At 42.3% G+C, this 19,063-nt stretch overlaps 1 protein-coding gene and 1 long non-coding RNA gene across 2 annotated transcripts in view; one reads left to right on the forward strand and one right to left on the reverse strand.

Moving 5' to 3' along the window:
• Positions 1-13,053, reverse strand: part of LAMC1 (laminin subunit gamma 1) — a 125,981-nt gene extending 112,928 nt beyond the window's left edge. The window contains exon 1 of the mRNA XM_008701227.2: positions 12,614-13,053. Coding sequence (XP_008699449.2) covers positions 12,614-13,028 — 415 coding nt within the window. The 5' untranslated portion in view covers positions 13,029-13,053. The remainder of the gene's footprint in view (positions 1-12,613) is intronic.
• Positions 13,054-13,688: 635 nt separating this feature from the next.
• Positions 13,689-18,855, forward strand: LOC103672415. The gene is made up of 4 exons (XR_005836392.1): positions 13,689-13,796; positions 15,159-15,230; positions 15,751-15,902; positions 17,991-18,855. It is a non-coding gene; the product is annotated as an uncharacterized LOC103672415 (long non-coding RNA).
• The last annotated feature ends 208 nt before the right edge of the window (positions 18,856-19,063 follow it).

The following is a 19,063-nucleotide window of genomic DNA, read 5'->3' on the forward strand; positions in this document are numbered from 1 at the left end:
GCCATAAAACTGAATGACCCCAATTCCACCAGGAGTTGATGCTCACTTATTTCTTGGCATGTGGCAAGAATGCTGCAAACAGCAGTAAACAAACCAGCTTGAGCCTCTAAAGCAATCCTGATAAAGTAAACAAATTTTATTACAGCTGTATTACAGATGTTCCCAGAAACTTTCATAATCTAGTAGAGTTCTACAAATTTGGTCTTTACCAGACTTTCTATCCCATGAACTTATCTAAAATATTCGCTATAAATTCAAAACTCTGTATAGAGCCACTCTAAAAGTTAATCCTGGACACTCAATCCCACAGAACACGACCCTTTTTCCATGAAAGGCAATCATATGACCAAAGCAATTAAAGCACACAATTGTTCTTTTGGTTTCCAACTGCCCTCTCTCCTCACTCCCCCCCCCCAGCCGCCCACCCCCTGCCAAGGATACTCATCTCTACCAGATCATGATCTGGCATTAAAACAGAAATAATCTCAAAATTTAGTGACACCAAAACAACAGAGGTCAGCAGTCCTATCAGAATAAGGCCCATGACAAGCAGGAGCCACTGGGATAGGGGGCACAGCACGGACGCACAGGTGGACAGACTGCAAAACCAAGGCAACCACACCCTCACGTGAAATTCCACGTCTGGATCGAATCATTTTACATTGCCAAGTTATTCTCATTTATTCCTCAGTAGTTTTTGATCATAAAATGATCTCTGATCTTGAGAACATCTGGGCAGACCATTCTTCCCTCTAATCAGTTTTTGTGCTGCCAGAGCAGGAAAATACCACCTCCCAGTCCCACCAAAGCACAGAAAGCCTTTACGCTAAGAGCTGTTCAACTCATTTTCATCAAGGTATCACTACCCCCTCTTCAAAAACGGTGAAGCTCTTCTCTTGGAAATAGAATCCTTTCATTCTCCTTGAAGAAAATTGATGGAAAAGCTTTGAGGGAAATACTTATGCTTCTATATTTTACCAACTGGCAAAAAAAAAAGGGGGGGTACATTTTAAGCCCAACACTCAGCCCTCAAGTGTAGCAATGGTACCATCCCACCCACCCGCCCATAAGAAAGGAGCATGCACATTTAAAAATGATTAGTCACTAGGATGTGATGATGTAACCACATGTATCACAGAAAACACAATGTGTACTGAGCAGGTCTGTAAAAAGGCAGAAAAGTTAAGACTCTGATTCAGTAATATATATTTACTTATTTATTTATTTATTTATGATTCAGTAATATTTAAAATGTAATCAGTCAACTCACACCTGTAAAGAAAAACCAATCCTAGAATCTCGAGTTCAAGAAGTGGAGATCGTATGTAGTGAGGGAGCAGCACAGAATACAAAACAAGTGGGAACTATGACCTCTCCTTCAGTGATGAAGCAAAAAAAAAAAATTAGGTATCTAAGAATCCCGATTGAACCTTAGCTCAGCATGCTCTGGAGAAACTCAGGAGATATAAGTTGAATAAAGGATAGATATACAGAGAAGATACATGAATTAAATAGGCCATTATAGATTTACAAATTACCACATACAGAAATTAATGTGAAGGGAGTCCCTTCTGAGCCTGAAAGAAACCTCCTAGGACCACAGTAGTGACGTAACAATCAATCAGTAAAAGGTTGGCTAGACCTATTTAGCTGGCAAACTTGAACAACAAAAGAGCCACCACGCTGGGCGCCTGGGTGGCTCAGTTGGTTAAGCATGTCTTCGGCTCAGGCCCTGATCTCAGGGTCATGGGATCGAGACCTGCATCGTTTCTCCCTCTCCCTCTGCCCTTAACCCCCACTAGTGTGCATGTGTGCTCTGTCAAATAAATAAATAAAATCTTAAAAAAAAAAAAAAGCCACTATGTAAGAGTTAGAATTTATTTGGAGCAGAATGGAAATGAAATCCAACTTGGAGATGGACCTGGCAGCCTTATCTTTAAGGATGTCAGATAAAGTAAGCAACTGAACTAAATTCAGCAGTTCTCAACTAGAAAAGAGCCATGGATAAGGCAGAAAGGAGATAAGGTAGCACTCCCCTGACCACCCTTCAGGAAATGGGGTATATGGTACACTTTTCCTATCAGTAGACACTGACAAAACCCAGGCTCTCATTCTGAAATTCAATAAATTCCTTAGAAATGCCTAGAAGAATTAACAGCTTAATATTATAAAACTAGCGTACGTACCCCAAACCTAAAATTCTTCCATTGCCAACAATCCTCTGTTCTTCGCAAACAAGCGCAAAGCCCTCTGTAAAAGCAGCAATCCAAATCCAGAGCCCCTCAAGCAGAGGTCTCTCAGAGAAACCTTTGGTTTGGTCTACTTTCATCTCACCCCTCAATGAAAGGTCTTTCTATAGTTCTCTACCACTCTTGAGGTCTGTTCTAACACGGGAGACTAGGAAGAGCATAACCTATCCACAACAAGTCTAGAGTGCAACCTAAACTCAGCATGTGACTTCTCTGAGGTCACGGTCATCTTAACGTGATTATTCCATGGGGGGTAACAACGGTTCTCGACTGTTTTTGAGGATTCAAAAAGGTGTGAAGGGGTACTCTCCATGAAAGGTGATTTACTTTCTTTTGTCCCCTAATTTTCAGGATCCTTGTCTTCTCAGAACTCATCATGCATGTCTCCACTACTCCACGGAAAGCAAATAATGCCTTCACCATTATCTAGTTACTTTTAAATCTTTAGTTAAACAACACATCCTCCTGGAAAGTTCTCCATTCCCAACCGCTATTTTTCTTCAAGACCCAAGAAGCTCTTCCTGGCTAACTTCAATCTATACTCTTCAAAGTGTCACAGGTATTCCTTCTGCACTTTAGAGTTTCAACTGAATTATTTTTATTATGCTTATATTCTCTCATTGATTCCCTCTGCATGAATGTTTTTATCTCATCTCCTCAAACACATTACAAATTACCTGAAGGTAGAGTGTTTCAACATCTGTTGTTACCCACACATCGCCTATTACAACAGCCATAAATGAAGGATTTTCCCACCAGGGTCACCTTATTTACAGAAGACCTTTGCCCACTAACTAATGAGATTTACAATCCAATAAGCTCATCTCATTTTGGTAGGTAGCTCTTTTCACTTACTTGGAAATACTTCACAAAATTTCATAAACTTCTCTAAGAAAGCCGCACAATTAAAGCTTCAGACTTACTATTCTGAAAGGTTCAATGAGAGGAAGCCACTACTCAGTACATGTCAAAGGAAAAAAGATGGGGTCTTCACACATTATAAGTAATTTATGAACATTTAGATTTCACCACAGAAATTAAATAGTAAGTTATATTAAAAACCAGATAGCGTAACCAAAGCACAAGCCATGTAGACATGCTTAGAGGATTCTCTGAACCTGCAGCAAAACCTGCAAACCTACGATTTTACCACTTCAGACCACAAAAGCATCCACCAAAACCACTACCTGCTTAAAGGTACGTGAGAAGAGCAAAGACACATGGGCGCTCGTCCCGCACCCTTCCCCACACTCCACTTCCTGAGACTTTCCACGAAGCTCACCTGAATGCTTTTCTGAAAGCCACTCTGCAGGTGCTTCAATTAAAACCATTTGTCCACTCACCCAAGAAACATCTGTTAACACCTATTAATGCCAGCAACTGCTGGAAGAGAATAGAAACACAGTCAGAGGAACAGATCTTAGGTGATTAAGCCTCAGATTCTGCGCTCAACTATTTTAAGCCAAAATCATACCAGAAACAAACAAAACCACCCATATATTCGTTTCTATAACTGACTGAAAAGTTTAATTTTTTTTTAATTTGAGGAATAATTTACACACAATGAAATGCACAAATATCAAAGGGACAGCTCTGAACGTGTACGTACCTACGCACCTATGTAACCTCCTCCCAAACCAAGACCTAGAACGTAAAGTCAGAACTATACGGGAGCCTAAAGACTGGTCATTAACCGTATCTCTGAAAACACTGACAGGCGCCTCTGTGGTCACTGTCACAGAGAATCATTTCGGTTAGCAGAAACCTTCACATACTCTGTGATTTAGCATCACAAGACAAAATTCACTGAGTCCCTAACTCTATACAAGACCATTTGCATTTTTTTATTTTAAGAATTTTTTTTTAAATGTGAAAGAGGCTGATTCTGGATTAATATTTCCAAGAACTTTCAAAACAAAAAGATAAAATAACAAAAATCCAAAGACAACGATATAACAAAAAGTCCACGTTGCCTTCAATATAACAGGAAGCGGCCACACAGTTGGAAACAAAGAGTGAAAGAAGGGAGCCCAGGGAATATAACTCCTGAAGTTTTAAAAAGAAATCATGTCAATCCCCTAATTCATCTCCCAGCCTTGCCACAGGGTTCTCCTCCCACAAGAGATCTGAGAGCCCCATTGTCTAAGAAAGAGATAAGTCTGCTTTATTTTAATTCATGAATATGTAGCTTCATAGGGCACCAGGCTGACTGGGCCCAGTTATTTTAGGATGGCCTCCTGGAAGAGCCCATGGAAAGAAAAGCAGATAGACTTAATGAGTGTCCCCACAGTCTGGCACAATACTCTAAAACCTCAGAGACAGTTCTATAAATGCATTTTCTGGTAACCCCTTTTAGCAAGACTTCAATTTTAGGCCCTAATGAGCAAGCATCTAACTTTATCATTTTATAAGAAAGGAGATGCTTGCAAATCCTAGCAAGGCCCTCTTTACCAATCTAAAAGCAAGCAACTTAAGCAAGATAATAGAACGAGCACACAGTCATCTTGGAACTTTACCCTTTGAAACTGACAATTTAAGATAAGAGACAGATTAATCCCTTATTTTTAAAAATCTTCTCAGGAATTTCGGGCAGTAAAAATAAACAAACAGCTCTGCTCTGAGCTTTGACACTTTTCCCTGAAACTCAAACAGAACAGGGGGTAGAGCTGTCAATTAGGTACAGCTGGAAACAAGGAACAAGTAGAGAAGAATCTGTTGGTTCTGCGCCTGTCAACTCTAGGTAAGTAAGTGATGACTGTCCATCTGCCTAACGACTAGAACGTGGTTCTTTACTAGCCTGCAGGGAAGGGTCCCTCAGTATGCCTGTCTTCTGACTGTACCCCAATGAATCAAACTAAAAACGATGCCACACACAATAAGCACATAAGACATGTCACTGTCACTTTTGCCCACAACCGCTCTTTAAGATACACAGACGTGAGCGGAGGTTTTATTTTTTTTTTAAGACTTTTTATTTATTTATTTGACAGAGAGAGACAGCCAGCGAGAGAGGGAACACAAGCAGGGGGAGTGGGAGAGGAAGAAGCAGGCTCATAGCGGAGGAGCCTGATGTGGGGCTCGATCCCAGAACGCTGGGATCACGCCCTGAGCCGAAGGCAGACGCTTAACGACTGCACCACCCAGGCGCCCCGTGAGTGTAGGTTTTAAAGTAAAATGTTTAGATCCATTTCTAAAGAAAACACACACGATATGAACATTCAATTTTCAGAAATACATATTCACTATGAGATTCAAATCTGAGAAGATAGCTTACTCATCTAATGTATCCAGATGACTTCAAATCACATAAAAGTCTAATTTTTACCCAAAAAAAGGACACTCACAGATCTTTCAATTCCATGTCAGTTCCACACCTAACTCAGTATTTTTTTTAAAGCTAATAGAAATAAAAGAACAACGTACCGCATTTAATATTAGCTAATTACAGTGGCATACGTCTCGAGAAAATAGAAAGAAGACGCTGATAAAAAAAAAACACAAACCCCAAAGTATTGCTGAGGAGAATTTAAAGAACCATGAGTGTTTGGGGACTTCTTATAATTCAGGCATTCGTGTATTCACTCCCTCTACATGTATTTACGGAACACTATGCCAGACACATTGCTAAGCACTGGAGATACAAAGACTCTAGCCTCCATCTCTGTGCTCACACCTTTCACTTACGACTTATTATATAACAATGAATGCACCGGTCTAGGGTGGAAGTCACAAAATGTGTGCTGTAGAGGCCCAGACAGTAAATATTTCAGGCTCTGAGGGTCAAGACATACAGTATCTGTTGCAATAACTCAACTCCTTTATAGCGCAGAAGCAGCCATAGACAATAGGTTAATAAATGAAATTCACTGTGTTCCAATGGAACTTTATGAATACCAAAATTTGAATTTCGTGTGATTTTCACGTCACAAAATTTCATTCTTCTTTTGATTGTTGAATGAAAAATGTAAAAACATTCGCATGGTACATACAAAAATAGGTGGCAACCCTGGGCTGGATTTGGCCAGTAGGCTATAATTTGCCTACATTCCAGTCTAGAGATATAGGTCTCCACATCTAAGCCACAAGTTCCATGAGGTCAGGGCAATGTCCTATGAATCACTACGCATCCAGGAATTAGTATGGTGCCAAGGAATGGCAAGCAATTAACTACTGGTGGCTATATTGAACTGAATTAAAAGACTAAGTCCCTGACCCCGTCTTCAAAGACTTCACGGTCAAGAAGTGGTAACAGACAAATTAAGAAACCTATAATACCACCGATGAGTGCTGTGGGAGATACCTACAGGGTGGTGTGAGTGGGACACCTAACCCACGCCTGGGAGAAGGATGGAAAGGGCAGAAGACAGAGAAACTGGGGAAGAACTCCTGAAGGTGGTGACACCTGGGAGAAGAGTTTCAAACCAAAGCAGCAGCCCTTTGAGCATGTAAGATGACAAGAGATAAATCGAGAGGTTAAAACAACCGTCCAGACCCTAAAGTACCTTGTGGACCATGCCAAGGAGTCTGGAATTTATCCTAACGGTTTGAAGAACCACTGAAGAATTTTAGCTGGGAAATGATATCATCAGATTTGCATTTTATTTATTTTTAAAGATTCTATTTATTTATTTGACAGAGACAGAGACAGCCAGGTAGAGAGGGAACATAAGCAGGGGGGGTGGGAGAGGAAGAAGCAGGCTCCCAGCGGAGGAGCCTGACGTGGGGCTCGATCCCAGAACGCCGGGATCACGCCCTGAGCTGAAGGCAGACGCTTAACGACTGCGCCACTCAGGCACCCCCAGATTTGCATTTTAGAACCATCACTCAGTCCGAAGTGTGGCTGCCTGAACACAAGGGGCAAAACGGCGGCAGAAAAGTTAGAAAGCTGTTGCAGCAATTCAGGTGAAATTCAAGGGAAGCCTACAATAAGGTAGAGATAAAGGTGAGGACTCAAGAGACACAGTGGCTGCATATAGGAGGTTAAGAGTGGCATCTTGGACAGACTGTAGTAAGGAGGGTGGGGAAGAAAGCGGTGGAGTTACAGTTGTCCGAAACTGCCTGGCCGCCAGCAGTGGATCCTATCTGCTCTACAAACAGAGTAATCTTACTAATGAGGACCTATCAAGCCTGCTTATCTTTTATGAGAGACTTGGCAAAAAACTGGTCTAGAGCCTCAGGATTTAATAGTAGTACATTCACTGAGATAGGACTTTGAGTTGCGTAAGACAGTGAAGAATGAATATAGTGTTGGACATGGCCTCTGGACACCCCAAACTGACCATGTCCAACAAATCGTTAGGACCGGAGTAAGAGCTGGCCCAGAGATACAAGTTTAGAATTTATTAATATGCAAACAGTAAATAATGCCTTGAGACTGAGAGGAATTCACTCAAGGAGAACGAGTCACATGAAAAAGAAAGGAATACAAAAATATAAGTGAAAAAGAACAGAAGGAAAGGGAGGAAAACCAAGAGTCTGGTATCTCCAATCTGTGTGTACATGAACTTGCATTTTAAAGCTGGCCCGGAATAAACTAGTCATTCTTCTGAGAGATCTATTAAAGAAGCTAAGAGCTGCAGGGGCTAGTGCAATAGACTAAGGAGTCTAAAACCTACCTCTACTGTGACTTTTGGCAAATCTCACCTCCGGATCCTCATCTTTGCTTTCACTGAGTTGCGGAAATCTAATCAGTGATAAACTGGAAGTTTCATAAAGTGTAAAATGTTATAAAGGGACTCCGATTTATTATTATTACAACAGAATACGAAAATTCCATCTAATAGAGTACAAACTTCTGAAGACGCTATACACCTTTTTATCAGGTACTGCGCTATGTATTAAGTAGGTATTTTAAAAACGTTTGCAGGATATTTGGCAGTAACATGAGAATGTATGCATGGGGGAAGGAGCACACAGCAAAAGGCATATCCAACTTCCTAAAAGGATTTAGAACTGAAATAATCAAACCAACCCTCCCACGACTGTGGCCAATGGCAAAATAATGGGGGGCAGGGGGTGCTTATAGTCTCAACTTCTCTCCTAATGTGTAAACTGTTTCTCTGAATGCTTCAGAAACATGGAGAAGGTATTTACAGAAAAAGCCATGAATTGTAGAAAAGGAAAACAGCCAACAGCAACTTTATAAAACTGTATTCAACTACCGCAGGCCATTAAAGAAGAGCTCCCTAACTTCTCAAGTTGAAACCTGCAACATGTAAATCAGGCCTTTGTGAGACGAACTAAAATAGTGTCCCCTCAGGGTGTGCAAATACCACAGTGAAGTCACCAGAGCGAACTATTCCCTGACACAGTCAGAACCTACCTTGCAACGATTGTCCTGGGGGAAAAAATTGCTGTTTGTTTCATTTTAAATATACGCTGAAAGGAAGAAACAGAATAAAATGCAGTATCCTTATATATCAATTATTCTGATTTAGGATAGGTACAGCTAAAAAGGATAGATACAGCTAAAAAGTGTCATTTAATCACTGTTCCTAAAGCTTATAGAGGGAGGTTGGAAACAAATCTGGTCCTGGTGTAAATTTTAGGAGTTCCATAAACTTTGATTGAGTTGGCTTATAAGCACTTTCTTCCTTAATCTAATTGTTTTCAGAAAGGGGGAGAGCTACCTTCCTCTAAGATCCAGACCCAGCCTGCCAAGTTTCCATCCGCAGTGACTATCAAGTTAATTAAAAAGGCTGTTTAATAAAAGGCAAATCCTCAGCTACAATCTTACTATCAACTATCCCACTGATACTAATAAAACTTATTATGATTTATTATATAACACAAAAGCCAAACTTTTAAACAGCAGTTGAATAATCCATACAGAAGTCAGGAAAGAAGATCCAGAAGTTGAATGCAAAATAAGACTTCTTTTTAGAACAGGGTGCCTGGCTGAGATTCCTCTCCCCAACAGGCAGAAAATGCAATTCTTGTTCCCACAGCAACTTGAACTGATTATATCTGAGGATACATTGCACCCTGGATTACTGTATAAGGTGCTTAAGACATGGCTGCTTTCAGAATCAACACTGATTTTCCTGGCTTCTGTACAAGTAATGATAATGGTACAATGATCTAATTTGTCCTTGCCATCAGTTAAAAAATCTGCCTTACCGACTACCCCCCAAGTGGTAGCAGTTAAAACAATAACATAATTTTATATATACATGTGTATGCATGAAAAGTTTCTGGAAGGCTGCACGAGAAATTGTGAACGGTGGTCCAACTGAAGAGGAAGAGACTCCCTAGTCATTATATGTAACTGTTTTAATTCACCATGTCATGTTTTATTTTTACAAAAAAATGACCTACGATCAATGCCAAAACATGTATGTTTCTTGTAACGGCTTAAGTGCAGTCTGACTTTGCTTAAAGTGTACTGCGTTGAAAGTTCATCACCAAAAGGGAGGGGAGAAAAGAGTTGGCTAGCCCTGCTTCTTTCACACTGCTCACTTGGGAGTTTCACAGGCTCTGTAAGGGCAAAGCACAATATGCATCACTTGCTTAAGGGTATGTGAAATGTGAACTGGACGGGAGATTTAATAGATGCACAAACAGTCATGGTGCTTGAATTCATGGGAAACAGCGAGCTAGAGCCCATGGAGTAACTGCAGTTAGCAACTGAATGCCAAACATCAGAACACACAGTGATACAAAACGCAATGCCGATACGTTATAGATCCTAACCGGCACGTATGCGCACATCCTTGTCATTAAAAAAAGAAGCAGGAGAGGGGCGCCTGGGTGGCACAGCGGTTAGGCGTCTGCCTTCGGCTCAGGGCGTGATCCCGGCGTTCTGGGATCGAGCCCCACATCGGGCTCCTCCGCTATGAGCCTGCTTCTTCCTCTCCCACTCCCCCTGCTTGTGTTCCCTCTCTCGCTGGCTGTCTCTATCTCTGTCGAATAAATAAATCAAAAATCTTAAAAAAAAAAAAAAAAAGGCAGGAGAAAGGTGGCGAGGGGGGAGAGAGGAGATACTGAGAGAGGGAGAGAGAGATTGAGACATCACCCCCACGACACACAAATCTCCCTCCCCTTTTCCACCTTCTCCACCACACACAACTTCCTCTGGGACATCATTTCGGATCCAAGAAAAAGTACAATAAGTTCTAGTCAGGTTTTTAGAAATTGTCTATTTTAAAAGTCTCAAGTAAATGTTTTCACAGTTAATCACAACACTCATATGGAAACTACTTTAAATAACTTTTTTTAAACCCATAGTTTTATGAACTTCATTTATCACGAATATTCCCAAAAACTGAAGACTTTCTCAGCAAAAACAAGTCCAACCATATAACATTTTGAGAGTACAAAGTCATGTAAGAGTCCTAACTAGATGGCCTCTGAGATTTCGACCTTTAAATCACCATGACCCAAAATTAATATATCTGCTCCCCCAACAGGAACAACCTAACTTGATTGTTACTGTCTTATCTACCACATTACCTTTACCTTTGTAACAGAGAAATAATCTTTAGTAATCTACATACCTCTGCAATCACCTGAAATAACCTTTTGCTACGTGGTGCCCACAGCAGACAACTCAGAAGGCCAAGACTGATAGCCTGACTTTTACCTAAGTAACAGATACAGAAATTTTCAGTTGAATCTCAGACACTTTGAGACATTGAGCAAATGCTTTCCCTTTGAAATTTTTGGTACTTGAAAACAGATAAAATAAAACTTTGCAGGCATTCCAAATTCAACACAAAAACATTAATACGTCAAAATTTCCATTAAAATAATTGGATATAAATTTCAAAAATAATTTTGGCCAAGTTTAAAAATATGAAAAACCTAAGAGCATAAAGCTATCTAAAGAGTTAAAGAGTATTCCCATGAAGTCTTAGAAGACCCTAGGTCTCTTGCTGCGTCTTAGAAAGGCACCTGTTCCAACATACTGCTGGTTCTAGGCATTTCCAATACCTTCAAAACACCAAAGTACAGTTCACTGCTTCCATCTCTGAAAAAGAGGTGCCTCAGGGTTTCACTTTATGAACTTATTTTCCAAAAATCCATCTTCCTAATAACTTCTCTAGAAATAAAATGGTATTACAAAGGTGCTAAACATTGCTTTTCTAAAACTTACTCCACACACAGTAATTTAACTACTTTTCAAAGTACTTTTTGTAAGTTATATTCCTTCTCTGGAATCTTGACACTACATAAAGTTTAATGTACCAGAGAGCAGTGGAAAGAAAAATGCAAAACCATGACCAGAAGAACTATTTGCCTATAAAACATTCCTTTCAAAAACCCTCAAATAATATTAGCCTTATAGAATGATCTGGCTTTGACTGGCTTGGGCCCTCTGTTCTCCCTGAAAGTTTATTACTACCAGCTACCAGTAAAATCAATTCTTCCAATGCAATGGGGACTGCAGCTCTACAAATCAGAGGCCAGTTTCTCACACTTACTTTACTCTGTTGAACACAATAATGAATTATTCTGCTTGTTTATATATTTCAATGATGAAGAAAAACTTACTTAGACCAAACATGATTTTTGATACCCTAGGATAAACATGTCCATCCTCATCCACCACCCAGCAACAAAGTTTTCTATACATCCTTTTCCTGATGTTTAAAAGGTCATTCATACATGTTTCTACACTTGTTCTGAATCAAAGTAAAAGGAAAGACAGTAAGGAGAGCCTTTTTACCCAGGGACCAAACTGTGGCCAGAAATTACAGTGAGTGCACACTTTCTTTTGTTTTCTGTTCCAGGAGTAGCAGTGAAATAGCTTTGTGGCCGTTAATTAAGTCTGAACAACTCTAAAGAACAGTAACTTTAAAAGTGAATTTCTATTTTAATTACACATAGGCCACACCGGTAGTAAAAGCATTCACTTCCTTCAAATTCCCTTCACTAGAGACCCTTTGCTCTCTAGTTTATTCAACAGAGCAAACAGCAATCACGCTCAATCCTGGAGAGAGAAGCATTTAAACAAGACGAAAGTCCTGAAGGTGGACCTTCCTATCTCTGATCCAAGAACGCTCTGTGATGACCCTGCGAGGAGGGAGAAAAGCGAGAATGGGGTTTTCTGATTAAGGCTTCCGAAAAAAAGGGACAAAAGCAGCCCAAATAGCCAATCACCAAGGGATCGAAAATCTGGTTAAGTTAGAAAGAACAGAAAAGCAAACAGAGATGCCAGCGCGAGGTATCCTGACCCTCGCGGAATGTTAAGTGCTAGATCTAGTTTAGAAGTTGGAGAAGGGACTATCTGTGTGGCCCATGCTGGGGAGCAGAGAGCCAGCACGCGGCTGTTTGGGCCCCGCAGGCTAGGCCAGGAGGTGAAGATGGCCAGGGAGCTGGGCTGCTGGCGAGCAAGCAGCAGGAACAGGGCTGTCACCGCTTACCCAGGTGCAGCGTGAGGTTGATGGAGTTGGGGTACTGCACCCCGGCCAGCATGGTCTGGCTTTGCCACCAGGTGGTGTCGGCCTGGTTGTTGTAGTCGGTCAAGAAGGCTGCCCCGTGCTGCAGGTGGGGCTGCCCGGCGTCGCACAGGTGACAGGACTTGGTGACCCCGGTCACCCCGGTCTGCACACAGTACTCCTCGGGCGGAGCCCCGCACGTGTTGGTGGCCACCACGGTCACGTTGAAGGCGGCGTTGACGAACTCGGGCATGCAGCGCTGCGACCGCCCGCCCTCGTCCGTGCACTCGTCCATGGCTGCCCGGGCGCAGCCGGCCGCAGCGGCCGCCAACACCGCCAACACCGGCCAGAGCCGCCCCTGGGGCCGCAGCGGAGGCGCGGCCCGCTCGCTGCCCCTCATCCCGCCGCCCGCGCGCTGGGCCACGGCGAAGGCAAGGGCGCGGGCGCGTTCCTCTAGCCCAGCGGTGTCCCGGGTTGGCCGCTCCGCGGGCTGAGCCTCGGGGCCCAGGGGCCGGACTCTCGGGGAGGGTGGTGGCGGCGGCTCGTATTGGAGAGACGAGCTAGTGGGCGCCGCTGGCGACGACCGCGCGGCTCGCTGACCACTGCCCGGCTCACCGCCTCCGCGCCTCCCTCACCCACCCGGGACACAGCCCGCACTCGGCGCCGACCCCCGACTTCCGAGCGCGGGCCCGAGAGCGCGCCCCCGGGGAGGAAGGAGCAGGGGGTGGGGTCGGCAGGGTGGGGTGGGGTCTGGCGGAGGAGAAAGCCCAGCCCCGGCCTCCTCTCAACAGCTCCCGCGGCCCCCGTAGCTGCTCCCCCGCCCTTCTCGCGCAGTGGACTGCGCGTCCGCCCGGGCGACTCGCTGTGGCGGCGGTGGCGGCAGCGGGGGCGGCGGCATCTCGCGCTCGGGCCCGCGGCGCGGGATCGGCGGGGGAGGGGCCTTGAGGGGCGCGAGGGGTGGGCGGGGAGTGAGGAAAGGGGAGGAGGAGCGGGGACTGGGAGGGGGAAGAGGGAAGGGGGAGGCGGAGGGAGAGCGGGGGAGGGGAGGGGCGGCGGGGCGGTGCATGCTGGGAGGGAAGAGGAGGCTGAGGAGAGCCAGCGCCCTGCGGGAGTTGCACGCCGGGTCTCGGGGCTCCGCGTCCCCGGAGGGCTCCGATTGGGGGAAGGGGTAATGGAGGGAGCCTTAAAGGGGCGACGTTGGGTCGATGAGGTCACTTGGAATCGGCCTTTGTGCCCCGCGCCAACCTGGGCCGCGGCAGCGCGGATCTCCGCCCCACCAGGTGTCGGTAGTTGCGTCCAGCCGGCCGCGCCCTGGGGCCGGGACCCGAGGGACCTGATGGTGGGAGCTGCCCGCAGGCTCCTCGGCCCCGCCGGCCGCCCCGGGAAGGCCCCCTGCTGCGCGGGGCGGGGCTCTAACCTTTTCCAAGGAGGGGTCCCGGGGTGTCCAGGGGACTGACACGGTCCCCGGAGAATTAAGGGTCTTGGTCTCAGCATCAAAATGAATTTTCTGAAGCAATTTCCTGCCTCTAAATTAAAGTGTAACCCGTCGTTTAACAGGGGCAGAGAAGGAAGTGAAAGGGCTGGGAATGGAATGACATTTTTCCCCTGGGTAGACAGACCCACTGCGAAATTCTTCCACTGTGTTGTTTATGTTCCCCATCTTGCCTTTAAAAGACTCGAAATTATCTGGATCTGACATCCTCCTTTTCGGGCCTGCTGAGTCACGGAATATTCTCTGTGCCAGAATGACTCAGTTCACAGAACCTGAGCCAGAAGATCATGAGTTTTAGTCTCAGATCAGAACCTGGGCACTTACCCAGTGCTGATAGGACAAGCAAGGATCGGGAAAGCAGGCTGCTGTGAAACTGGATGGCCCGGGATCGGTGGTTTTAAACATTTGGAGCCTCTAGGCAAAGTGGATGCAACTACTGGGTGCTCATTAGACAGATTTTTTTTTTTAACTTTTCCAAATCTTAATAGTACAGTGAGAATAATAAATACATGCCCCCCCCCGAAAAAAACCCAACCCCACAAAAAGAAACAAAAAAAAAACCCATACCTGGGTTTGGATTCAGTAGTTCCGTTTAGAGTGGGGATCTGAAATAATGAAGTAAGTGAATGTTAGGTTACTATGGCTGGGGTCAGTGTTAGCTCCAGAAGGACTTAAAGGATAATGGTCGGGGGCGGGGGGTGCCAAAATGCTGAGTTTGCTTAGCAGATGCACGGATCACTTGTATTGTTCATTTATTTGATGAGATGGGTGAAGATGATGCATTACTAACTTTGGCACCTCCACTTTGGAAGAAGAAAGTTGTGGGACTGTGGGTAACAGTATTTTAATTCTTTCGTATTTGAGTTGAAGCAAAATAAATATATTTATTTATACCTAGAGAGGATGATATTTTTTCTCAGTCTTTCATTGTACTTGAGAACGAAGGCATATAGGATGAAGATAAGAATGTTAGTTGTAAATAAAACTACAGATGTTTTTAATAAATATAAGTAAACATATTAATGCATTTGCCCTTAGAAATTTTCTTAGATATTGGCAAACCAAGTGGTGGAGCTCCTTTTGTTTTCTACCAAGTCAAACCAGAGAAAGGTAAGGAAACCCCAAAGTTTGCAAAATCAAAGTAAATCTTCATTGTCACTGCTCCCTTTTGGATTTTAATGGTCAAGGGTAACTTTATTACTTCTGACCCATAATTTCATTTCCAGAACGTCATCTGATATTTGTAAAGCACATAAAGAGACTTTGAATTAATTTCTAAATTCTGTTGCTCATGGGAATGTGACAAGGAAATACCTATCTTGGATAGAGGTAAAATGTAACTGGGCCCAGGCCATATGCTTGATTAAAAAAAAATTAACAAAACAAAACTTTTTCTCCAATGTTTGAATCCTGATTCAAACAAAACAAAGGTTAAAACAAAAATTTTAAGACCATTTGGAGAATTTAATGCTAATTAGATATTTTGTGACAACAAATTAAGTATTTTAGGTACCTGGAGATTTTACTGTTTACTACATAGACGGTATTTTTTAAATAAAGTGAAAGTGTGTGAGATTTTCTTTTACTTAAGGTTACCCTATGGGTTTTTGTTGTTTTTCTTTTTTTTCAGGGTTGGGGGGTGTCAGGGGAGGCAAATGGAGAGGGAGAGAGAATCCTAAATCCATCAGGGAGCTCAGCGTGGGGCTCGATCTCACAACCCCAAGATCATGACCTGAGCGGAACTCAAGAGCTTAACCGACTGAGCCACCCAGGCACTCGAAGGTGACCCTGTTTTTTTAAATAAAAATTCCATGGCCCTTTAATAATACATGTTCTTAACTGCTTACAAACTACATTATCTAGTTAACAGATGTGGTGTTTAGAAGAAAAATGTGAAGGTATGAGAGAAATGGTTTCAGACCCCTTAAAAAATGATATTAGGGCTCAACCACCAGGGTCTCTATGCAGCAAGAAAGGTAGAGTGAGAGGATGTAGTTGTTTATAATACAGACAAAAGAGTTCCAAAATTTTTTTTAAAATCCCACTTACAACTCCAAAGAAAAGAGATTTCCCCCTATCAGGATCTATCTAAACAATTTCAAGGAAGGTTGCTGATTTTCCTGGCTTGGGTCACCTGCAAATCCCTGGGCATACCCACCCCTGGCCAGTTGAATAGAGTAATGCCACTAAAGCAGCCCACCAGAAAGCCAGGGAGTTTGGGAAAAGCAGTTCTTCAAGGAAGGCGATTGCAGTCGCCAGAAGGGGGCAGGTTACAAGGTAGAAAAATACAATAGATGTCTACTGCATCCAAATTGAGAATGTGTGATAGTTAGAAAAATAAAGGGTTATATTGACCTTTTAACATCGAAACTTTGCCCTTTTAAAAAATCTTCTGTAATTACCAGTGTGTCCATTTTCCCATTCCTTAGTTTTTGCTGCCTTCACTTCCCTGTTTTTTACCAAGCCTAAGCACCACCAATATATCTTTTATATTTAAAATGCAATCTAAATATAAGTTAACTACCAAAATAATGATGTTAGCCTATATTTACCTTCTGTCTTATGGTTTTCAAAGTGTAATAACTCTGAAGCAGGAGATATTAACTATGTGGAGTTGACGAAACTAAGACTTGAAAAGATTAAGTGATCTCTAGCAAGCAGCAAGATCAAGACTGGAGTCTGCATTTTCTGGTTCCCTATCCAGTGCTGTTTCCTTTTCTGCTGTGTAAAGGTCATGGTCGAGTGTAAAGAAGAGCTGCCTCAAACTTCCAAGGTTTTTAGGTTATCAAATAGGAATTCTAAATTAGATGAAAATTAATGTGATACTGGAAGAGAATTAACAATATCCCTCTTCAAAGTTACACTAACTACACACGATCCTTTGTGTTGGGTTTATAGATCCTTCCTGGGTCCTTGGTACAAGTCCAAGCATAACAAGATAACATATCTTTTGTGGCCATGTTCAGGTAAAGACAGGATTCCTCTTGTATGAGGTAAAGCCCTTCCTTCCCACCCAGTTCCATGTACCCAATTTAAACCATCTTTATATTATGATGCTAGTTTAAAAAGTAAGAGGAAAGGACACATGTCATAATTCATAAAATTTAAAATCGAACTTTATTACAAAGACAATAAAAAGGGAAATATTTCCCAAAATGAGGAGCAAAGCCCCAATCCCTCCCAACCCAAAATCTTCCCATCAAAGGAATAAAGAACTTCACATCTCAAAAATTGTATTATTCTACTAACCAGATGTGGACTACATCCCACCATATAGAACAGAAAGATAAATAATCTTTTACATGCAGATGACATGGTTTTATTATGGGAATTCAGAATATCCTTAATAAGTTGTTGACCTTGACTGGTTAAATACTGTCAGAAAGGGTACAGCATTGACTGTAGTTAATTATATTGTATCACATATTTGAAAGTTGCTAGGAGAGTAGGTCTTAAAAGTTCTCATCACAAGGAAAAAAAGTTAACTATGAATGGTGATGGATGTTAACCAGATTATTGTGGTGACCAGTTTGCAGTATATATGAATATCAAATCATTATGTTGTACCCCTGAAACTAATATAATGTTATAGTCAATTATACCACAATTTTTAAAAATCAACTCTAAAAGAAAAAGAAAGGATATTTCTTTCAAAACCAAAGTTATTATTAGTAGTTTTCTCCCAACATCTGATTGCCTTGTAGTTCATTACCATAATTATTCAACTACTTAGATATATATTGCAACAGTTGTTTGTTTGGTTTTTTTTTTTTTGGAGGATGTGCCTGAAAATTATATTGTTTAAAATTAGAAGTTCACACCTTTTTGAGCAAGATTTTTTTAAAAAGATTTTATTTATTTATTTGTCAGCGAGAGAAAGAGAGAGAGAGAGAGAACACAAGCAGGAGGAGCAGCAGGCAGAGGGAGAAGCAGGCTCCCCACCAGGCAAGGAGTCCGATACGGGACGTCATCCCAGGACTCTTGGATCATGACCTCAGCCGAAGGCAGATGCTTAACCAACTGAGCCACCCAGGCAACTGGAGCAAGATTTTGGGAGGGAGGGGCTGTTATAATACAGCTTTACAATTTTTTCTGGTTGTAATTGTTGTGGTCCTGGCCCAGAACTCAAGCGCCTGCATCTCCAGTTTATATATGTATTTGAACAAACGATAAATTAATTTTCCTCCCACACAAATTTTATTTATCATAACAACCAAATTAAAAGCAAGATTTTTTAAAAATTCACTCATAATTCTGCTATGCTAAAGTGACTGTCATCTATCAGAATTCCTTCTCCTAGCCCCTATCATTCTACCGTCCTAACAGACATCCGTTACTGAAGTACAATCTACATACCAAAAACAATGCACAAATTCCAAGGGCTCATATCACAAAGTGCAAACACTTCCATAATTACTACTCGGGTCCAGAAACAGAATATTGCCCTAACCCAAAAGCCCTATCATGTCCCTCAACAATCAGGACCCCTCCCTTCTCCCCATACGTGACATCTATCCTTACTTCTGTCTCCCACAGATTAGATTAATTTTGCTCATTTTTGAATGCTATTTAAATGAAATCACACAGTTTGTATTTTGTGTGTGGATGGCATCTTTTGATCAATATTATGTTTTTGATATGCATCCGTAGTGGTGTATGTAGCAATAGTTCATTATTTTTCTTTATTGCATGGTATTCTGTTATATAAATACACTGTGCTTGTTTATTCATTCTACTGCTGGTGGACATTTTAGTCATTTCCAGTTTCCAGCTATTAGGAATAATATTACCTGTTACTACCAAAATTCTCACTTGTCGTATGAAAATATATGTAATTATGTATATACACATTTAAGGGTATCTAGTCGGAATGGGTACTATGCTGAGTCATAGGGGTAGGGGTAGGCATATTCAAATTTGGTAGATATTCCCAAAGTGTTTTC

This window comes from Ursus maritimus, unplaced genomic scaffold (assembly GCF_017311325.1).
Source record: "Ursus maritimus isolate PB19 unplaced genomic scaffold, ASM1731132v1 scaffold_2, whole genome shotgun sequence".
In the NCBI taxonomy this organism is placed as follows: Eukaryota; Metazoa; Chordata; class Mammalia; order Carnivora; family Ursidae; genus Ursus; species Ursus maritimus.